The sequence below is a fragment of the Xenopus tropicalis genome, chromosome 2 (assembly GCF_000004195.4).
Source record: "Xenopus tropicalis strain Nigerian chromosome 2, UCB_Xtro_10.0, whole genome shotgun sequence".
Taxonomy (NCBI): Eukaryota; Metazoa; Chordata; class Amphibia; order Anura; family Pipidae; genus Xenopus; species Xenopus tropicalis.
Genome location: NC_030678.2, coordinates 142,144,640 through 142,168,448, shown reverse-complemented (window position 1 = coordinate 142,168,448; position 23,809 = coordinate 142,144,640). Strand labels below are relative to the sequence as shown.

The following is a 23,809-nucleotide window of genomic DNA, read 5'->3' as shown; positions in this document are numbered from 1 at the left end:
GTTTGGCCAATTCCATTGTATAGCGCTTCTGAAAGCTCAGAATCAGACACAATGCACTGAGATGGTGCCTACATACCAATATTACAACTAAAAAATAAATTTTTTTGTGGTTCAAGAATAAACTTTTAAATGGTAGAATGTGTTATTTGCAATGTAAACAGTGTAATTTAGCAATACAAACTACACCATAGTAATTAGAATCCCAAAATCTGATTCTTACAAATGATTTATTTTTCAGGGCTCTTTAAACTGAGACTTGTTGCTTTACTGTACCCCATTCACAGCCTTTAGATAATCACAGTTCTGAATGTTATTTCAGAGGTTTCACTAGGCACTTGGGGGAGGGGGTGTAGTTCTCCTTTAAACTTAGACTTGCTGAGATGTGCCACAATGGAAAATATTAATTTGGTTTAAAGCCCTCAAAGCTCATTTTACCATAAGCAACATGTTTTATTTGGTAGTTTGCAAGTATAGTCTATCAGACATGAGGATATTCATTAAATGCAACCCTCTGTGCCTTTAGCCTGCATATAGATATGGTGTTTGGTATATAAAAACTAAAACTGGAAGGATATAGGAGATATATATTTGGATCAGTCTTTAGTAATTCAGGAAGCAGTGGTAATTCAGGATGCAGCGGAGCATTGCCCTTTGAACTGCGGCACATTGCAGAGTTTAGTATTGGTAGCGTGGGTTGCTCTGTCACTAGTTGTCCCCATAGCAGCCTCTCTTTTCATCACCTCTTGTGCTGCTCCTGCTAGACCATAAAGGGCTGGTAGCAGGATGGAGAAAACCCGAGAAAGAAAATGCAATGATTGGAGTCATGTGAAAGGCCGGATGTGAAGGAGTCCAACTGTAACTGGATCCATGGCTGCTTAGTGCACATTCAGAGCAGGTCTATGGAATGCCTGTCCTTGTTTAACCCTACCTGTGCTCTGCACCACCACCGCCAGCTTCTGGCAGTCTCAAGTGATTCTGGGAGTTACCAATTTCAGGAGAACTGTTAGATTGTTTGTTCCTGATCTTATGGCAAAATAGTAATGATAATATTAATTAGCACACACAGTGCAATGAAATAAAGAAACAACATTGCATGTGTTGTCTGGATTGGGTACTACATGAGAACTTTACACAAGGCCTTTGGCCAATGTCACTCTAACACACAAATGGAATTTGTAGGAAGCATATTGTCCTGCCAGTGACATGGTATAACATCTTATTCAGACTTGGCACTTATGAAGCTATGCTTTAACCACTGTATTTTGCATTACTTATTACCCTGCTGCTTAGGGCATTGTATAGTTATTACAAACAATTGGCAACATATTCTGCAACAATGTACATAAGGATCCATTACTTGAAATACAAACAGACAGATTTAGTAGCTGTAATGAGAGACTTGTCTGCAGGAGCTTACAATTTAAAGGGAGTGGGGATAAATGAGACACAAGGTTTAAAAGTATGTAGCTCTATGTATTTAGTTTGTGACTGAGGTGGTAAAGGAACAGAGATGTATGATGCTGATGCATTACTGGAGGAATTTAGGATTTTTCTGCAGTTAGTAGTCACTAATATTTACTGGTCTGCTGTTAAAAATCAAGATGCCTTGTAGAGAACAATGGTTTTCAAACTGTGAAACTGCGGTTACTAGGAGACTTCAAACCGTGGCAGGGGGTAAGCCTGAAGGCCAGTTGGGACTTTGGGTGAGGATCGCTATGCTGTATGCCAGTGATCCCCAACCAGTGGCTTGTGAGCAACATGTTGCTCCCAGTGGCCTTAACGCAGATGCCCATTTTTAAATTTCTGGCTTGGAGGGAAGTTTTGGAAGCACAGAGAAGCAGTTTTATTCCAAGCAGAGCCTCATGCAGGCTACAAGTTAACATGGGGCTACCAAATAGCCAATCACAGTCCATGTGTGACATCCCTAAAGAACTTTTTTCATGCTTGTGTAGCTCATGCTCACAATCTGAGTAAAAAAGGTTGGGGATCCCTGTTGTATGCAGTAAACCAATATGTCCATTTAAGAGTCATTTAATAGATTATACTGGGGGGTAGGTATTTAATGATGCCACACTTTGGGTGCCCTTGCTTATAAGTTGTAGAGAAAGGGTTACTGTAGCTTATTGCAAATAGATATGCCTTCTGATGGTGACACCAGTACAGTCCAAACAGCTCAGTTTTGGCCACATACAAACCAATAATATAGTTTTGTACCATTTTTGGTAGTGTAGCAGCCCACCAATGCCGACTGATATCCATTTTATGTGGATATTGGTTAGTTTGGGGATTGGACATGTTAGAAAATGTAATCTGCCAGTGCACCATATGTGCAAGTGTATGATGCAGCAGTGAAATAGGAAGCTCCTCTTCATTTTCTGCTTTTCCAGTCATTCAGGCTGTCTGACCGATGAATTGAATCATAGAAAGGTGGCCATGCTGCGCATAGCCCTTCGTATGGCATCTTTCAGTTTGGCCCAGGGTCCGATCAGTTGGATACGTACTAGTATAAGTCTGTGTATGGTCGCCTTAAGTTTCCTTGGTTAGCACTATTTTAAAAGGGTGCTGCTGCAGTTTGTGTGGATTGTGTTAAGTGTCGTGATTCTCTGTAGGTCAGATATCCTGCAGTCTAATAAAGGACCTGATAAGACTGGCTCTTTGGCAGAGCTTGTTTTCTGTAAGGCTTGGTCCATCTGATGTCATTGTTGGCATGAGCTGCGGGTAAGCATTGCTGGCAGCCACACTAGAGCCTCTTTCACTGACCGGCAGAGTCATTCGCTTTGTGACAATTTCCTGGTCACAATGGCTGCTCTGACCACTTGTACAATGGGCTTTATTTGCAATATAAGAATAAATAAGGCCAGATCCATTCTGGCAGGAAAGTTGCTTATTATGCAATCCAAGTCATTATGCAATGTCTTGGACATGATATAATCCATTTATAATTCATCATCTTCTGCTGGAATTCTGCATGTGCTCTGTAGGCTACAGTGGTGTTTTACAGAGCTTATCTATCAGTTATGTAACCTGTGCCATTTAGCCCTATTTCACTTTGAATTGCTACCCCCATGCTTTATTTATATAAACTATAGTAGTGTTTCTGTGAACACACCATTCTTACCTGTACAGGTCAACTGTACTTGTTTTTAATCATGCTGAAACCTTTTTTTTTTTTGTTTTTGTGCCTTTATTTCTTTACTAGACCTATATAATTAGAAGCTGTGCTGTAGAACAATTATGGAATCTGTTACCCAGAATGTGTGAGGGGTTTTTCCTGATTCTGTAATGTGGGTCGCCAAACATAAACTTCTAAACTTATTTCTAATATGCTTTATTTGCGAATAACTTTGCAACTGCAGAAAATGTGTAGTTAACTTGTTTTGGAAAGTTGCTTAGAATTTTCTTTTATGAATGTAATTTTGGGTTTTCTGCCTTGTTAAGGCTACCTAGAAAAAATTGTAGACATCAGTCTACTCAGTCACTATTGATTGGGCTGGTGGGAGCCTTTTTGGGCCTCTGTGTACCTGAAATGACAGGGTCTATTTTGAATCCCAGTCGAGATCATCCCTCAGGAGGAGTTTCAGGTGTTTGCCAGCTAAAATAACACCACTGAAGAAGATGCCCTAAGAGATGATTACATGATTGCACCATTTTTTTGTTGCAGTGTTTTCCTTCTATAAAGTTGGGAAGTGCCAGGAAAAAGTGGCTTACAGTATGTAATTGGTGCTGATGTCAATTACTAAGAGCAACCAATGCTGGAATTAAATATGTGAGCAATAGTTTGCCATTATATTGGTACAATTTGTCACACCAATCCTTTCCATAACGTCATATTGATATTACTGGAGTGTGCCAACCGACTCAACACACCCCAGTACGCCCCTTAAAGAAGAAGGAAAGGTAAAAACTAAGTAAGCTTTATCAGAAAGCTCTTTGTAAATACAGCCATAAGCACTCACAGAAATGCTGCACTGAGTCCTCTATCAAAAGAAACACAGGATGTCTTGTCTCCATTTTTGTAAACATGTTGTTTGGGTGTCTGACTGCCTCTCTCAGAAACATCCTTTATGACACCTGGATGCATCTAAACCGTTCCAAGACTAAGAATGAGTCCGCACTGCCTAAGAGCAGCCTCCCATCTGCAGAGCAATCGACTAAGGGCAGTATCACGCTTCGCGTTTTCGCTGCTGTTGTAAATATGCCAGCAGGAAAAAAGCCCAATCTGCTTTCATTGGCCTTGTCTGGTGTAGGCAGTGATGCACAAACAGCCTCCCTCCAACAGCTGTCATTGGTAGCTCTGCAGGATGAAGGGTTCGGCAGGTTGTGAGTTCTGATATTAGTGTTGGTAAATCATGTAATAACAGAATCGGCCCAGATAAAGGATAGTTGATACAAACTGTATTTCCCCTCCATGTACAAGCCTAGAAAGAATGAATCTGGCCTGCTTATAAGTACAGGTATGGAATCTGTTATCCAGAAAGCTTGGCACCTGTGGTTTTCCCAATAATTGCTCTTTCTGGAAATCATTTTAATTAGGAAATATGTTTGGTTTTTCTTGCATTAAACAGGGCCCGAACAAAACAAATCGGCAGTCCTATGAGAAGCCTGCTGTATAATAAACTGCTCTTATCTAAAAACCAAACAGGCTGCAGCTGAAGAAAGGGTGAGGTTTATTTATATAAGGGTCTTGTCAGTAGTGTGTTGATTTGTTTTGACTGTGGCTAGAGAAACAGGGAGTAGATTGTGACTTTACTTTCAGTTTCACATTTTAGTAAAAATATGGCACTAGCCCTTTCCTTTGAACTAATATTGAAGAAGCAGGTTACTGGCGCTATAAGGCCATCTCCAGCTACACTCTGCTCACAAATCTGCAGAATTTCCAGATGGCGAGAGCTGCATTCCCTTGCACTAACCCACTGATCCACCCACTCCTTCTGGTGTGGAACCCAGTTTGCCGATTGTCCCTTCCTACAGACTGACAGAACAACAGCCCTGCCTGCTGCTCAGTACCAGGCTCCCAATTTTTTATTTATTTATTTTTTTTCTTTAGAAAACAGGATTATTTAAAGGGATACACATTTCATGGCTTGGGTTTACCTTCCCTTAACTCTCCCTTAGAAACAGAAGTATGATATCTCCTGATACACTGTTCAAAGAATTTCCATGGATTATGTCATATATATTTAGGGCTCATTTTCGCGGGTGGGATGTCAGGTCATGGCAACTCAGGGAGATTAGTCGCCCGCGAACAGGGAGTTTTGTTGCGGGCGACTAATCTCCCCATGTGCCAGAGCCCTTAGGGAGCTGTCTTATCAGAATCCTGTTCACATGGCTTGGAAACATCAATAGGTATCTGCTTTGTACAATGGTTGGAAGAGATTTTGCCCATTCTTTGAGGCAGTTTTTGTTCATGTTGGTCAGATGACAATTCTGTGCTTCCGTCTGTCATGGCCCTTAGAATAGCTGCAAATCTGTGTAATTGCATAGGTAATAAATACAATTCTCACATGTACTTTTTGCTTACTGTCTATGTCCACCACAGGAGAACACAGGGTAAAATGCAGCCCTTTCTTTCCTATCGTGCTGTACTCACACAGGCACATGTAAGTGCTGGATATTGGTGGAATGCTGCATGTTAGACACTCGTGAGTATGAGCCCTTAAAGGAAAACTATACCCCCAAACAATGTTGGTCTCTCTAAAAATATATTGCATAAACAAGCTCATATGTAAAACCCTGCTTCATCTAAATAAACCATTTTCATAAAAATAAACTTTTTTACTAGTATGTGCTATTGGGTAATCCTAAATAGAAAATTGCCATTTTACAAATTAAGGGCTGTCTCCAGTTATGACCCACTGTTTTTGGGCAACCTGTGTGCCATTGTATTTCTATGTTTGATACTACATAGATGTACAGAACAGGCGTGCCACCTGGATTTATTCTTGGGCATACTCAGACAGCAACCCAACAGCTGCCAGGGCCCTAGAGTAGAGACTCCACAAAGGTGTTTGTCTGATGCAATTTCAAATTATGTATGTGAAACAGCTCATCTACCCTGAGGTTTGGAACATACAGGAGCACTATAGATTTTTCTGTGGGACTTTATAGGTACGCTACTGGGTTTGTGTTTATTTTAGACATTGTCTCATTATATTTGCTTGCACCAATAAACATTATTTTATAGTTACCTTCTCAGTACACTAAAACACTGATCTGTGTATCTTGAATTCTTCCTAGAGCTTTGCACAATGTCCTCTATTGATGTGCTTCTTAAATTGCCTCCATTTCTGTGATCTATAGAACATTCCACCCATTTGTAGCATAAATGGGAGTTAGAAGCAATTCACACATTAAAGGATCAGAGATCGGCCTGGAAAATGCAAAAGTGAACGTTCCAGGTCAACCTCTGTGCACACTCAGGCTGTTGCCATAGCTTTTAGTGTAGGTACACAGAGCGGCGTATTCCCCTTCTCTGTCAGGCAGAAAAGCGCAGGGCTGAGAGAAGTGGATACACAATTCGCCTGTCCTTCCTGTGGGTAATATGGAGCTCTATTATTAGTCCCATTTTTCTGTGTGTGTTAAAGGGAATGTAAAGTTAAGAATGGAAGAATAAAATTTGAACTAAAAAAATTGTAATTCTGACCAACTGTCCGGGTATGTGATCTGTTATCCAGAAAGCTCCAAATTATAGGAAGGCCATGCCCCATAGACTCCATTTTAATCATATAATTCATTTTTTTGAAAAAAATATTTAATTTTTCCTTGTAAGTAAGCTACTATGAATTCTTATTGAAGGAAAATCCAGTTCTATTGGGTTTATTTTATGTTTAAATTATTTTTTTGTAGATTTAAATAAAGATCTGAATCCCTTTTTCTTGAAGTCCCAAGACAATTACACATAATTCCTACTTGAAAGCACTGTCTGCCCCTTTCTGATTTCATGCCTTGGAGATTCTTACTTTTGATTAACAAACCTGTAAAGAAACATGCAAGGCTGACTTCTGCTACAATGTTTCAAGAGAAGGAATCAGCAGTGCCGAAAGGGACACAAATACTTGTTTCAGTAGCAATTACATTCATGAATAATTTTAAAACCATTAAAAATCATAAATATTAATCAGTATATATGAGAAAGTTAGGTTAGCTTTAGGTTTACATTGCCTTTAAGTTCTCATTGCTCTGGATATTAACTGACTTTTATATTCTTTTAATGTCTTTGAATTTAGTTCATATAGTTAAATATTGATGATTTAGCTTAATATTGGAGCATAAATTGCACCCATATACTCTGCCGCTTGTTCTGATTTGTATGGGTGGGGGGCTTATGCACTGCCCACGCACCCGGCTTCTGTTTGTATGAGTGTAAACTGCTTCAGCACAAAGGATCCCTAGCCACTGTTTAAATTGTTCCAATCTGGTTCTCCGGAAACTTGTAATGAATGTGTTCAATTACATTTATTACTTCAAAGAGCATACAATTAATTTCAAGATGGTAAAGATAAGAGGCATATATTTTACAGGAGGAGAAGGTCATTGCTTATTTTAATCATTTTTCCGCATGAAATCTCTTTGCCACTTACAGGCTTTAATGAAACACAAGCAAAAGATTTCTATATAAAAAGCATATAGTCTATAGTGCAGCAGCGCTTACGTTACGTTGCTGGCATAAAGTATAAACCCTCCCTGTGCCATAGTACATTGCAGTTGTGTAGAATAAGGTCACTTGGGGACATGATAAACTTTATTTCTGTAAAGAGCTCATCATGAATTTCAAGCTGTTATCGATAATATAGATATTTTACAATTGCGAAAAGAGTCAGTGATTATCTAGCCATGGGATGCAGGGAATTTTAGTGCAACAACACCTGAAGGCCCATAGGTTGAACATCCTTGGAATTAATGTTTAGATCTGCTGTGGTCTGGTTATCCCAAGGAGAATGTGCCCAATGGAGTTCAATGGTTATTCTTTAAAGGGTGATGGGATTAGTTCCCATATTAAATCTTGGGACCATAAGAAAATCACCCCAGAGACCCAATTAAAAACTTACATTTAGAAAAGTACATGGAAACACTGTATTTAACATTTCTTTGTATCCGTTCAATTACAGATTGTCTCAGAATATTAATGTCCAGATTATACTTAGTTAATCAGTAGGTAAATCAACAACCCCTTTAAAGCCTTTCCTGATATTCTGTTATTTAAAACAAATTGTATTGGTTGTCGTCTGGGCATGTTCTTTTTAATATTGATCTGGACATAAATATTCTGAGACAATTTGTAATTGGATACAAAGAAATGTTAAAGAGATGTTTGTTTCTTTTCTTGTGAAATTCTGCACTTACACTATGCATGTCCTTTTAAAATGTATCCTTATATCCTTACATTTATTTAAAATGTATTCTTATTTGTCATCCATTATAATCCATGCTTTGTGAAGTTCCATCCCACCTAGAGCATCTAGGAGTTTGTATGTTCACCCTGTGTCTGTGTAGGTTTCCTCCAGCTACTCCAAAAACTTAGATTAATTGACTGCTGATAAAATTGACCATATTGTGTGTGTGTGTGAATGTTATAGGGACCTTAGATTGTAAGATCCTCTAGGACAGCGGTTCTCAACCTGTGGGTCGGGACCCCTTTGGGGGTCGAACAAGCCTTTCACAGGGGTCGCCTAAGACCATCGGAAAACACATATTTCCCATGGTCTTAGGAATAATTTTAGGGTTGGGGGTCACCACGACATGAGGAACTGAATTAAAGGGTCATGGCATTAGGAAGGTTGAGAACCACTGCTCTAGGACAAGGACTGATGTGAACAATTTATAATCTCTGTAAAGTTCTGCAAAATATGCAGGCACTAATAATCCACGGTCAAAAATAATTTAGCCCCCACCCAGCCGCATCCCACCTGTGCCTGCCCAGCCCCATATATGATGCTAATGAATGGGGTGAGGCAAGCTTGAGTATAAGGGGCAGTGGCAGACGGGGAGATTAGTCGCCCCCACAACAAATCTTCTTTACCACGTTCCTCTCAAGGCAACTTCAGGCAACTTTGAGAAATGGTAGCAACGCGTATGCCATCCCACCAGCGGTGGAATGGTTTTGCGGGGAAGATTTGTCGCAGGGCTTCCAATCTCCCACCTTCCACTGCCCTAAATGTGAGTGCCGTCCCCAGCTGTCACTAATGAGGCTGAGACAGTGACTTGAGAAGGGGGCAAATATGGCCCACGACCTGCCTTGGGCAATTGGTCTGCTTGAACCTGCCATAGTGTATAATGTGACTTTATGAATAGAGTGTAAGAGATTATACATACCCCCCAACTGTCCCGCTTTGGGTGGGACAGTCCCGCTTTTTATAGTGCATCCCGATGTCCCGGATCGTTCCATGAATGTCCCGCATTTCCGTAACATTCATGGAACGATCCGCGATAGCGGGATCCACCTGCTGAAGCTGAGCGCTCCTGCTCCTTGCGCTGCTTCTCTCCTTATGTGGCTTCTTATCCAGCAGTGCCAGGCCCTTTTATAAGTTTGCGCCCCGTGCGTACTGACGTCACACATACACACGGGCGCAACCTTATAAAAGGGCCTGGAACCGCCGCACATGGAGCCGCATAAGGAGAGGAAGCGAAGAAGTAGGAGCATGTATTGGGGGGGCTCTGTGTATGAAGGGTACTGTGTATTGGGGGGCACTGTGTATTGGTACTGTGTATGAAGGGCACTGTGTATTGGGGGGCGCTGTATAAAGGGTATTGTGTATTGGGGGGGCACTGTGTATTGGGGGGCACTGTATGAAGGGTACTGTGTATTGGGGGGCACTGTGTATGAAAGGCATGGTGTATTGGGGGGCACTGTGTATTGGGGGGCACTGTATGAAGGGTACTGTGTATTGGGGGGCACTGTGTATGAAAGGCATGGTGTATTGGGGGGCACTGTGTATTGGGGTACTCTGTATGGGGGCCATTGGGGGCACTGTGTATGGGGGGGCAAAACTGGTACATAGTTAAAACTCACTTATAACTGACTGCCTTCTCTCTATATTTGTATTTTATATGTAGGAGTTGTTATATTGTTTTCCTTAGGTAGTACAGTATGAAATGTATAAAAGCACCGGGTCTAATGAAACTCCTTGCTTCTAATATGTGTATAGTCTACCATAAAAGGTTTATTTTTCCTATGTTGTTCTAGAGGGAACGCTGCTCACCCTGCTGGCTCAAATAATAAACCTAATCTGCGCAGTTGTGAACCTCTTTACCTAGAATTTTGATTCATACAAAACCTATTAGCTGTTATGTGACTCATACAATGGCGTTAATACGTGGAACGGCTGAGTCACAGAGGGGTCAATAAATACATAAGTATAAGGGAACAGGCTCTCTGTTGCAACACATGTTGTGAAGTGACATTTGCAAAAAGAAACCAGATCTCTCTCTCTGCCTGTGAGTATAGTAGGATGTAGCAAGATACGGCTGCCTCACAGTGATGTTCGCTCTGCGGAAAGGTCGTGTTCAGGAAGCAGTGGGCGGGGCCAATGTGCCAGATCCCATAAAGGGAAGCTTGTCCGAAGTATAACGTCTGCATTGTTACGCACAGCGATTCCTGGCTCCCCCTCTGTCATCAATCATGTGACAGAACATTTAGAAGTAGTATTTATAGAATGGATTCACAAGCATTGTTACCTCAGTGCTATGAGTAATGTAGAGTTAGTGATATTCTATTATTTAAGTATAGCTGTTACATAGCTGTCATTCAGTTAGTAGAAAGGGGGTGTGTGTGAGAAAAAGGCGTTACATGGTAACTGTGTGCGTACATGAAAAAAGTGATATCACCGCTAACAATAGGGATGCTACACAATCAGCATTATATCTAAATGCAAAGCGCAGAAACACCATTTGAATTATGCATAAAATATTTAACTGCTACAAGCTTAATAAATTCAGCCCATGTATTCAATTTTTTGTGTGTGTTATTTTTTTCAAATCTAATACACAAACAGAACCCCTTTGTAGTGGGGATATATGTTCAAGAACACAGAACCGCATATCATCCGCTATATGGCCCATCACGAGACAGTGTCTCCAGAATGGCATGATATTGTTGCAGATATTTATCGTTACGTTAAATATAAATATACATTTGTGTATATATAGGCACCCAAGGGCCTGTGCGTAGGGCAGCAGCTCTTGGGTGCCTATATAACTGAATAAAAAGAATAATAAATAAATATAAACCCTCCCGAGCTGCGCCAGATGATTCCTATGCAGATCTGGTGGCGGAGCTGGGTGGGTGAGGGTGCAGAGGGTGATCAGAGACAGGAAGTGATGTCACACACAACCATGTGTGTGAAGTCACTTCAGCAACCTGGAGGGATACATTTAGGCCCAATGCGTAGGGTGGCACCGGACCTAAATACAGCCCTGGTTATGTTGGGAGAACCTATCCCTCACATTTTGAATGGTTTCCCCAACCGACGGACACAGGCCTGGATTTGTGGCAAGGCCACAAAGGCCCGGGCCTAGGGCGGCACAAATTTAGGGGCGGCATGCGCCCCGCCGCAACAAAAGTTTTACATTTGGCTCCCATACAGAGCAATGGGGACCTCTCCCCACTGCTCCGTATGGGACTTTAAACGTTTGCGCACCACGTTTGCGGCCACAAGACAAATCCGGCGCTGGATGGACAAACCAGCATATACAAAACAAAATTCATCTCCTAGGAATTACAGCCTCTAAACAGGGCCCATACACGTTCAGAATTTAGGCGTCTTCTGAGATACTTTCAGATATTGTATATATCCACATACATAACCCAATGGAGAAGGGAAGGGCTTATCTTTATGCATATAAATATTTATACCATTTGTGCTGATTTTGTGTATATTTAGGCTACTTTTCCTGCTCCGTATTTTGCATACCCTTTATTTTCTGTCATCTCCCCCTCACCTCCTCCCTCACATCAAATCATTTGCTTTAGTTGCCAGGGCAACAGTTCCCAGCTTCCTAAAGCTTAGTGATATCAGGCAAGCAGAATGACAACGCAGGCCTACCCTGGCAGCACACTGACTAGACAGGCTGGGGAAGGGCGGCTTAGGCTTTTCTACTGATTGTCATGAAAAAACTTCTGTTTGAGAGCCAGGAGAGTTCAGTGCATTCACATCTAGTACCTTGTTTTGTTGTTGTTGTGGTTTTTTTTTTTTTAATTTATTTGCTATTCTATCTCTTTAACTTATTCTTTGGAAGTACCTCTGATACCTTATGTGTAGAACAATAATGTCCATCCATATGTATCTCTGCTTATGTATGTACTTTATCCTCCCTGCAGGCCACCCTGAAACAAATGGATGCAGTCACGAGCAGGAGTTTGAAAAGAAGGTTCGAAGAGGTAGATGTTGGCTCTCCCATCTCTACACCCAAAGATTCTGATGATGAAATCTCCAACAGCGATAGCGCGGAAAGCTGTGACAGCATCAATGCACCGACCACCAATGAGCTTATGCGTAAGTTATTTGTATGTAATGCTTTCTCTTCAGTTAGATAGCCTTTTCTTTACTAGTCCTGTGACCACTGAGTAATGGGGGCTTGAGCAGCTGGGCCTTTGTATGCTTGGTCAGTGATCCAGTTGTGCATTCCTTTTCCCTCTATTGTTCATTCTAGCCCTTGTCTTTTTCTAACTTTAGCAAACCTAGTACGAAATATTAGAATTCAGAACCATAAAGGGTTTAAGAATTCAAATAATTTATTTTGGCCAATAAATTGTCCGGATTTTAAAAATTCTGTATGAAATATCCTGTCCCTGGGAATAGATGGCCAAAATCTTTTTCCATACTTGTTGTCAGGTTTGCCACCACAATGGCTTCTCTTTTGTTTTGGCCATTACAAGATTAAAAAAAACCCTTACTAAAAGCCATTTAAGCATTTTTCACTTGGCTAAGTAACTACTTAGCTAACTTATGTAATTACATAGTTTTTATGAAAACTGGGATATTATGACAGTTTATTCAAACCTTTAATGTATAGTATTTATAAATGAAAATAAATTACTTAGCTCTTATAAGCAAGATAGTTTCCTAGGTTGTTGTATTACACAATGAAATTGTGTCACCTAGGGCCCACAAGAGAACCTAACCGTCTTAGCTATTGCAAAATATTATAGGTTTTATATGGGCCCATGGTGGGAATAAGAAGAGGTTGCTGGGATTTTTCCTTGGCTAGAGCCCATTACGGTCTGAGCACACTGGGAGAGCCTCTGACACTGGCAGGCCAGTCTGTGCATGTCTGTAGACTTTGTCTTTCAAATCAAATGCTTCTAACATTTGAAGCAAGAAGGACAAAGAAGTGCATTATAACTTGTATGGCCTGTTGTATGTATGTATGTATGTATGTATGTATGATATAATCCAACTGAAACTTCGACTGAAGTTTCCTCCTGCAGGAAACTTTGGGCACTTCGGAAAATGAAGCACCGTGTATACCTTCTTACTGGCGATTCACTTCATTGGGGCAGGCGGGAAGGGATTTTGCAGTAGTCAAGATTAAACCGCGGGCGACAAATCTTCCCATGGGCTTGGCCTTAACCTGTTGTTGAGGTTGCATTTACGAATACAAACAAATTATACATAAAGAGAAATAAAAGATGTATAATTTTCTCCCACCTAATATTGATGTACTGTTGTGTAAATAGAGTTGGATATTAATGTTACTATAAAAAGATTAAAGGGATTGTTCACTTTACTTTTAGTATCATGTAGAGAGTAATATCTTAAGACAATTTGCAGTTGGTCTTTATTTGTTTGTAGTTTTTAATTGACTTTGTTCGGAAGCACTTCAGTTTGGAATTTTGTCAGCTATTTGGTTGCTAGGGACAAAATTTCCCTGGCAACCAAGGAGTGGTTTGAATGAAAGACTGATGTATGAATAAAAAAGATCCTGAATAGAGAAACAAGTTATAAAAAGTGATAATAGCAATAAAATCGGAGTCTCACAGTGCAATAGTTTCTTGGCTAGACTATCTACAACAAGCTAAATGAAAAAAGGTGAACCATCCCTTGAAGACTGACTATTAAAAGGACTAGGGAATGTAGAAACTTCTCTTAAGCCCAAAAATCTGCCCACCTTCCTTACAAGCCACCTTGGTCAAATCTTATTGGTTTCTTCTGGTACATTAAGGGGTATTTAAAGGTCTCGCATAAAACAATAAATGTAATGAATTTCTTTCTTTTTCCCAGCAACATCCATACTTAAGCGGCAGAAACAGCTCAGGCAGAAGAATGTGCGCTTTGACCAGGTAACGGTTTACTACTTCTCCCGCCGCCAAGGTTTCACTAGTGTACCCAGCCAGGGCGGCAGCTCTCTGGGGATGGCGCAGCACCACAACTCTGTGCGCAAGTACACGCTGTGTGAGTTTGCCGAGGAACAGGAAGTGTCCCACCGTGAAATTCTACGTGAGCACTTAAAGGAGGAGAAGCTGCACACACGTAAAATGAAGGTAGAGCCATACAGTTATTTTATAGTCTATAGTAAAAATTATTTAAATAAACATAAGGCTTTACCACAATATTTCTATGCTTTGTGGTAATTCTGATAAATGGAAGTGGGGCATAAACCATGGTCTGACAGGAAATGACAGGAATCAAACCTAGTTCTTCTAACCCTTTGTCTCATATTGGCATCAAGCTGCTGTGAATAAAGCTAATAAATAAAAGCAATACACCATATCTGCCTGTGTGTGGTATTTTGGCAATTCACTCTATGCCAATCCAGGGTGCAAATAATCAGATCAGCATACCTGGGTGGCCAAATTAGCAAAGACTGGTTTTGTTATGTTCCATGCACAACAATTTGGTCTGTGTATTGCAGCAGTTTGTCTGCCTATATCTCAATTGTGTTAAAGCTTGAACATTCAGCAATAGCTATAGTAAAGCTATAGTAAATAAGCATTTATCCCAGTTTTCATCTTTACTGCCCTTCAGACAGGTCCTCCCAATCCAGTGTTTTGGGTTCCCTTGTGGGCTGGTGTTTGGGGACCTAGAGACAGAAATAAATACCAATGATATCTGCTTATATACAATGTTTCTGTTGTGGGTTTGTTTTTTAAATAATCCTTTACTACGCTCTCTTGCAAATTGCATCATCTATCTGCACAGTGTGATTATATTCTCTCCCTAAGGCTGTGCATGATGAAACCACTCTCTGGAGGGACATTCTACAGCAAATACCTTATTTGCACCATGATGAAAGAACTGCTTAATCAATTTTGTCTTCCAGACACTTTCAATATTCTCCCATCCAGTACAATGTTATGCATAGGATTTTTTGCATTGACTAGTGCAATGTATTCCTAAGAACTATATAGCCAACCTATACAGCACAAATCCTTTTCTTGCCTTTATCTTATGCTGTTGCTATGATCTTTATTGATCTGTATGTTTTGTTTTATAAAAATGTTATGGAATCTGCAGCAAAAATACAAGCTCCTGTTAGAATTTTAACAATTAGAATAATTTTTGTCACACATTTTCATATATGAACAGCACTAAAATGTTCAGATTGCTTCTAGTAAATAACCGTGACCTGGCCTCCCCTTGTCCTGCAATGCTTTAGCAGCCTTATATCACTGCAAGAGAATATGAAGTTCTGAATAGTTTCATACTTGTTAGGGAGGTGGCAGACGGAAAGATTAGTTGTCCTCGATAAAACTTTGCTACCATGGATGGCTAATCTCCGCGTTGTGCCATCCCACTGTCAAAAAGTAAATCGCCAGTGGGATGACATACACGTCGCTTTAGTTTTCCAAGTTTAAGCAGTGTCACACTAGGGGTTATCTCTGCCAATGGCAACAATGCCAATACCAGCTCTGCCCATTGCAGACCTGATAACAATAAAGCACTCCTTTTGGAGCCAGAATCCACCAAGTGTAAGCAGTGACAGGCAAGTTCCATTCATGTCAAACATTGTAAACATAGTTGTTACCAAATTACCTCGTTTGATCCTTAACAGTCTAAGTTCTAAGTATACTGTGCATTAAATGGTAAACTTGTATGCCTTTGCACCCACTCTTATTTAACCTCTCCTTTTTGTGTTCACTGTAGGGTCAAACCATACAGTTCCTTAGCACCCCCTCTTATTTAACCTCTCCTTTTTGTGTTCCCTGTTTAATTTATTGTTCCCAGTTTTAACCAAATAAATTGTCATGTTTTGTGTGTGTTAAAAGCAAATGGTAGGTGAATGTAAGACAAGGAGATTCCTTTCTACATGTAGCTATCTGGGAAAGGCTTTAGTGCTTCTGTGGGGTGGATAATAGAAAATAAAGAATCCTACTCTTGCTTTTTTTTTTGTTACTTTGCTGTTCAACTAATTAAACTTTCTGCATTATGGATGCATGAATGTTTGAAATATCTTCAGTTGTCAGTTGTAACTTGATGCAGAAAATGTAAAAAGCCATGTTTGTGAATGTTGCCACTAACTGTGTATTATATATTTACTTAGTCCCCTCAAGTGCCTTATCAGAACATCCCATGGCCCCATGGTGCCCTCTGCTGCACAGCACAGATTACAGGCCTATTATCAGTACATTCTACTTCCTCCCGATGGCTTGTGTAGTATATGGACCTCTGATTGCCACTTCTGTGCCATGCACAGTGCCTAAAACTCTACGCAGGGCTACATTTACACTAAATGTACCCACTTTACTATGCAATTCGTAATCGGTCTTGTAATAAGGCCAAATCAGTAGGCAAAGAGAGGTCCATCCAGAGAGTGCACTATATTGACAGAGTGTTTTCCTCTGACTTCATGTTTAGTTCATTGGTTTAGGTGGGAGGAAATGAAGTACAGCAGTAGTAAATACGGTTGGGCTCGTGACGGCAGTAAAATGGGATTGTTCTTGGAAACTGGGGACAAATACCGGTACTTGTATATTTCTGCTACTGATTAAAATATCCAAGGATATAAATTGTGTTGCTTTAACAGTAACAAAGCACTTCAATCAAAAAGGCAGCAGGTGGATCATTATTGCTTTAAATGACCAATGACACTTTAATTTTGAACTTTTTCTTAGGAATTTCTATAAGGCAAATATAAGGCCTCTATAATAAAAGGACACCCTGGCACTCCATACTGAGTGGGGATACAGCACCCACCTGTATTAAAAAGAAACAGACCTTCACAAGGACTGTTCTTCCACAGGGTGAACCCCTGTGTTTGTACAACAGACTGCAAATAGTGTTTGGGGGGACGTGCCCTTTCCATCACCTGACAAAGGGGCACACCCCCTGTATGCAGTTTATTGACACAATAAACACAGGAATTCAACCTGTGAAACAGCAGCTCTGGGTGCTGGTCTATTTCTTTGAATTTAACTACGTAAGATGCCTTTGTCTGGCTGGTCACAAATTCCTTATATCAAACAATGCTGGGACTGTAATACTAATGTAACAAGCCATGCTAATTAACATTGAAAAGTGTATATTATATATTCTGATCCATTATCCAGAAAGTTCTGAATTACGGGCAAGGCATTTCCCATATACTCCATTATAATTAAAGGAATACTGTCATGGAAAAAAATGTTTTTGTTCAAAACACATCAGTTAAATTGGGACTTCTCCAGCAGAATCCTGCATTTGAAATCCATTTTTCAAAAACACAAACAGATTTTTTTATATTTCATTTTGAAATTTCACTTGGGGCTAGCCATATTCGTCATTGTGACCTGTGCTCTGATAAACTTCAGTCACACTTTACTGCTGAGCTGCAAGTTGGAGTGATATAACCCCCCCCTTCCCTCCAGTAGCCGATCAGCAGAACAATGGGAAGGTAGCAAATATACATTTGTTGGTTCAAAAATAACATTTTAAATGGTAGAGTTAATTCATTTCATTGTAAACAGCATAATTTAGAGATTTAATGTATACCATAAAAATCAAGACACAATCCCTTTAAATAATTGGAATTTTTAAATATTATTTTTCTCTGTAATAAAACATAACCTTGTACTTGATCCGAACTAAGATATAATCAATCCTTACAAAACCATTGTATAGGTTTAATTTAATATTAAATTGACTTTTAGTAAAATTATAGTATAGAGATTTAAATTACGGAGAGATCTCTTATCCAGCAATATAATTATGGGTTGTCATGGCACTGTACTAGCCATGCCTGGTATTTTCAGTGTTTAACATAGGTAGCAAGTTTTACAGTCAGCTGACAGGAAAGGATGTTTTGGCCATGGTGAGAGCATCATGGGAGTCAAACCATACAGTTCCTTAGAAGGGCCTGGATGCTTACAAGCCCTAGTAGCACAGATCAGTGTTATGTAATATAATATATAATAACACATGAAGTTGTGTCTCTGGAGTGCCTGTTGCTTTATGTAATTTTGTTTTTTCTGTTTCCTTTTGCTGCCAGTCATGGGCAGTCATTTCTCACACTCCAATGAGAGAAGAGATCTACAAACACACATGAGAGTACTGCTGATAACATGCAATATTTGCTTTTCTAGCTATTCCTTTTAAATTCAAGTCTCTTGCTTTATTTCCACCAGCTGACCAAGAATGGCACTGTAGAATCTGAAGAGGCGGAAGGCCTGACCCTAGAGGATGTGTCAGACGAGGACATAGATGTAGATAGTGTGGAAGTAGATGATTACTTTTTCCTTCAACCGCTACCAACCAAACGGCGCAGAGCTCTCCTCCGAGCAGCTGGGGTCCATCGTATAGATGCAGAGGAGAAGCAGGAACTTAGAGCTATTCGCCTTTCAAGGGAAGAATGTGGATGTGACTGCAGGCTGTATTGTGATCCAGAAGCTTGCCCTTGTAGTCAGGCTGGAATCAAGTGCCAGGTAGGCTTTCCTATTGTATCCATTCCTTTACAGCAATGTTATAGTGTTCAATATTATCAGTTTATGTTGCTATGTACAACAGGAGGTTCCTTAAATAACAATCAAACCTGATCTTATCATAGTACAGTATATACATGGGTACCAAAAAAGCATACCCTCTAGGGAGACATTTAACAGTGACAGATTCCAGTAGCCCAGTGCTGTCCAACTTCTGTGGTACCGAGGGCTTTTAAGACAATACCCACGTTAATGGTGGAAGCACAGAAAAAACTCAAATGGTTGGTGCTCACTGCAGGGATATCATGTATCACTTATGTGTAAAAGAAGTTTATTGTCATATTAAACCACACCCTTAAATCTATATGCCTCCTCCTTCCCTGGGGATAGCACAGCAACCCCCAGCGTATAATAATTACACACCTTAGGGACCCCCAAACAATTATTCGCTTAAAAACTCCTGGGCTCGTGGGCCATCAGTTTAAGGTTGACCATATTTTAAAAATGAAATCCGGGGACAGTGGAAAATCTACGGCACACACAATTTTTAGTGAGACCATGCCCATTTTTATGGTCACACCCACTAAAGGTCATGCCCACAAATGTCCTCCTCAGTATATTTCCCCCCAGCACAGCTGCACTATATAAAATATATATTATACATATAATTTGTTTAATGGCCCAATAATACACATAACAGTACATTTAATGCTCCATAACATGTAACAGTATATTTATTGTAGACTTATCACATACAACATATCTCCACTTTCCTCTCCCTCAAGAATTTGTGGAATGGGAACTCGCCAGGGCAGTAGAAGATATACAGCAGGACTTTCATCATTAGGGCAGTCCTAACAACACAGTGGCTCAGCCTTAGTCAGAGGGGCTCCATATAAAAAACAAACAATCCTGCCACAGCTCACAGCCTTCAGTACTAAATCAGACTGCCACTCTGCTTCTCAGGTCTTTCTGGAATGAGCAGCTGTGCAATACAGGCAGCACACCGAGCTTGCAGTGCTCCTCTCCAGCTCCCACTCCTTTAGTGAAGGCAGTAGTAAAGGCAAACACGGCACGCTTTTCGTGCTTGAAGTTACTGGAGAGCTTTTCGCACAGGCACGCTGGGCAGGGATAGTCTGCTTGAGCTCATAATGTGGTAGAACTAGAGACTGCAATGTGATTGGCTGGGGGACGTTGGCTATTAAAGGGGAGCAAGGGGGGCAAAATTATAAGGTGAGGAGGCTTCACGGAGGTGATTTGCTATGGGGACAGAGGTTCTGAGACAGGGTAGATCCCCATGGAATGGGGACGGATGGTAACCCTACGCCAGTTGGACAGCACTGCAATTACCTATTCCATGGGGCTTGAATCACATGCATTGCTAGACATTACAAAGAAAAAAGCATCAAATAACATAATTGCTTCATATTGTGTAAATAATCTTGTGTATTTGCTGTGCTCATAAAAAGCAAATAAAAGCACATAATGTATCAGTGAAGTACAAATAATAATTAGATTTACATCAAATTTGGTGGTTAATATAAGTGAGCCACGGCTTGAAAAATGGTTTATTTCCCAAGTAGAGCAAGTCAAATCTGGCCTGATACTGTATTCCTAAGGTTTTCCTTTCAATTGTGCATTTTATTTTCCATTTTTCACAGTATTGCTTTTAAAATTTTCGTTGCCACTCTGTTCATTATTTTTCCCCACCCTTTGCCTTTGTCTCTTTTCATCTCTAAACATCTTTTCTAGGTGGATCGAATGTCCTTTCCATGCGGCTGTTCTCGAGATGGTTGCAGTAATATAGCTGGCCGTATAGAATTTAATCCTATCAGAGTACGAACTCATTACCTTCACACAATCATGAAACTTGAACTGGAAAAGAAGCGCCAGCAGCCTAAAACACAACCAGTGGAGGAAGAAGTTCCTCATGGCTCCATCGTGGTTCCACCTCATCAGGAAACACAGGACTTCCAAGAATTCATCGCCGAAAACTATCACCTGGAGAATGAGGCTGCCGTTCGACACTTGCAAAGCGCAGAGGAGCGCCAGAGGCTTTTGGATGAGGGTGATGAGGCCTCAAGTGGTTCTAGCCTCAGTTTGGACTCAACTGTGGAGGGTTTAGAAGTCTGTCTTTTGGAGACACCCATGTCCCTATCACCCTCTTCCTGTCATGATTCTGTCCTACTTTCTGCTGGCTCCTCTGTCCTCTGCTTCACTGACGAGGACTCAGGGAGACCAGCCACCCCTCCAGAATACACAGATGACAATGTGGTATCTATTTATGATCACAACCACCCAGGCTTGGAAGCAGAGCCTAAGGTCACAGAATCTGTCCACTCTGAGGCCACAGAGCCAAATAGTTTAGTTAAGGTAGAAGCTGAAGATTGCACAGTGCCCTCCTGTTTTGAGGAGGGACACACAGAGGCACTTAGTACCTCCCCAAGTATAGCAGAGAATTCCTCTGCATCTGATGCACATACAGACAGGGTAACAAAAGCATCAGTTTGCGAGGAGGGGGAACTGGAGGGGAAACCTGACAGCCAAACCATTTGGCAAGGCCAACATTTTCCTGCAGGAGGTACCCTGACTATATGACACACACTTTTTGGCAGCTATTTTGCACAAGCCACTCCAACGTCCCCTTTAATAACTTAGTATCACATTTATGCTTCATCTTACTTCCCCAAAGCACGCCCGTGATTTTCTTTTTTAAATTGGTTTTGCCTCCATTCAATATAAAGGGTATATATCCTTTAGGGCAGAAAATAGGCGATCTGAGTGTTTGGGGATCTCTAATACTGAGATTTGTGCATGAATGATCTTTGCAGGGTTGTAACCATCTGACGTCTAAGGAACATACTACAGCCATGAATCCTGTGTGGGCTAAATCGGGATCTATTGGCATCTTTTAGGGGTTTTGTTGCAATATTTTTGAATGTCACAAGTTCTGGGTGTTCAGGTGGTAATGCCATCAGCCCTGCCCCCAGGATTACAAATCCACTGCAGAAGTAGTTTAACCGTCCAAAGAAGAGGAGGTTTCTCCTTGTATCTGCAGTTTTTCTGTGCATGCTTTTCCTAAGTTAATTGGATTTGACTTGTGTGGCTCCGTCACACTTTTTTGGTACACACAGGCCGTTGACGTAAGCAATTGTGTTTAATCTGTTGCCCAAGGCAGATCAAACAGGCAGGCACATACACTATGGTGCTAATGAGAAGTGTGGAATATCACTTTCATAGAGCTGGGCTTCTGGTGCAAAGATACTTCAGGTCAGGCCAACCACCTGGACTAATGATGGAGGATAAGCCCTCCTTTTAAAGCTGCTAGTTTTCAACTTGACATAGTAGGTGGGACATTTCTGTTCTCAGATGCTCGTCTTTTGTGTGAGCGTGCGTGCGTGAGTGGGAGACACTGGGCTTATTCATTTTCTTAGTGCTGTTCCCACTTCATTAAAATAGAAGGATGTTTGCTACCTTAAATTTCCCTTTCAATCATGTGTAAATTAGTAAATTCCTAAAATATGGTCAATTGGTATTATTTATTATCTCCAGGCATAAAATATGTTCACCTGTTGGAATTTTAGAATTTTTAGTATTAGGAGACTGTACATGGATTTAAATAACAGTATTATCAGGATTTTTTTTTTTTTTAACTATATCTGTGGTTGTGTTTAATCCTGAAATATAATGCTTGGCTTCATTGATGTTGGTTAGGCCCCACTGATTGCCTTTTTCTTCCTAATTAATATTTAAATAATTTCATTACATGTTAGGAGTTGCTGAACTATACTGTTGTGTGGCGAGTAAATGAGTTGTTATGGTGTATTCATGCACAAAGGATTCCTTCTATTGAGAGAGAACTGCAAGTCCAGGGAGCTGGTCACATGACAACATTCAGTCCGCAGCAGAATTACAGTTGCCGACAAAGCAAACCAGTGCTTTTTAGTTCATTGCATTAAAACCCATTTTATAGTAAACTCATTTTATATGGCTAGTGTTTTCTGAGCCAAATAGTGGTTTATTCTGCTGCCTAGTGGAAAGAGAGCGATTACACTTACCTCTGCACCAGTTGTAGGTGCGCCGGCTGTTCGACAATCAGTAGGCACTGAGCCAGCAAGCAGATAGGTGCCAACTGTCCATAGAGCAAATACACATATTTAGCACTGACTGATCTAAAATGAAAAAAACCTAAAGCTATACTCCTCCTGGGCAGGGGTAATAATTCAGAGGCCGGCCAAGCCAGCCAGGTTGCATCCTAGGCAGGTTCCTTTTCTACCCACCCCTAGTTCCGGCCCTGTTATAGTTATAATCATGTAAGTGGAGACTTTATAAAATATTATTAAAAAGATGTACTGTACTGCCTGAAATTATTAGAGAAAGCTAGTTTAATTCTCAGACTGTATGCTATGCATATAGAAAGGGATTTATAAATTCTGAAACATAAAACTCAACATGATCATAAAATGTTCTAGTCCTGTAGCCTCTGGTTCTAGGATCCAGATCATTAGAAAAGGCCTACCGGTTCCATAGCTCCAGCTAGGGCTGGCAATAGAAAGCGGTTAAGAAACTGAACTGATTATTGCACATTTATCAAGGGCACTGCTATAAAGACAGAGTGCTGTATATAAATTCCAGTACATAGGAAAATTCTTTCTTGTAAGCAGACGTTTCTAGTTTTTATTGCACTAGGTTTATTTCCTGTACTCTCCAAACCTTTCTTTCTGTGTCTGGCCCCTTCTAAACTGTGGATCCCAATGTGATCATGAATGTGACTTGGCCAAGTACTAGAAATTGAAAGGTTAAAAAAAAAAAAAAACTTGCTATAGTTCATTCACATGATATGTTGTGTGTAGTTTAAACAAACAGTATGTATTAATCATACAGCCTTTAAAATGGGTGTTTGAAACACAGGAATAACACTATTCCTATTCACAGGGTATTTGTTTTGTTTAAAAACAAAAAATACTTCTGTATGGA

General features: G+C 40.5%; 1 protein-coding gene across 1 annotated transcript in view; it reads left to right on the top strand.

Annotated features, from left to right (window-relative positions):
- The window catches only part of csrnp2 (cysteine-serine-rich nuclear protein 2), a gene marked incomplete at its 3' end in the record, with an annotated part of 30,737 nt that extends 8,693 nt beyond the window's left edge, over nt 1-22,044 (top strand). Inside the window, 4 exon segments of the mRNA NM_001126767.1 lie at nt 12,317-12,491; nt 14,220-14,479; nt 18,539-18,835; nt 20,585-22,044. Of these exon segments, the coding sequence (NP_001120239.1) occupies nt 12,332-12,491; nt 14,220-14,479; nt 18,539-18,835; nt 20,585-21,430 (1,563 nt within the window). The 5' untranslated portion in view covers nt 12,317-12,331.
- Nucleotides 22,045-23,809: the final 1,765 nt, after the last annotated feature.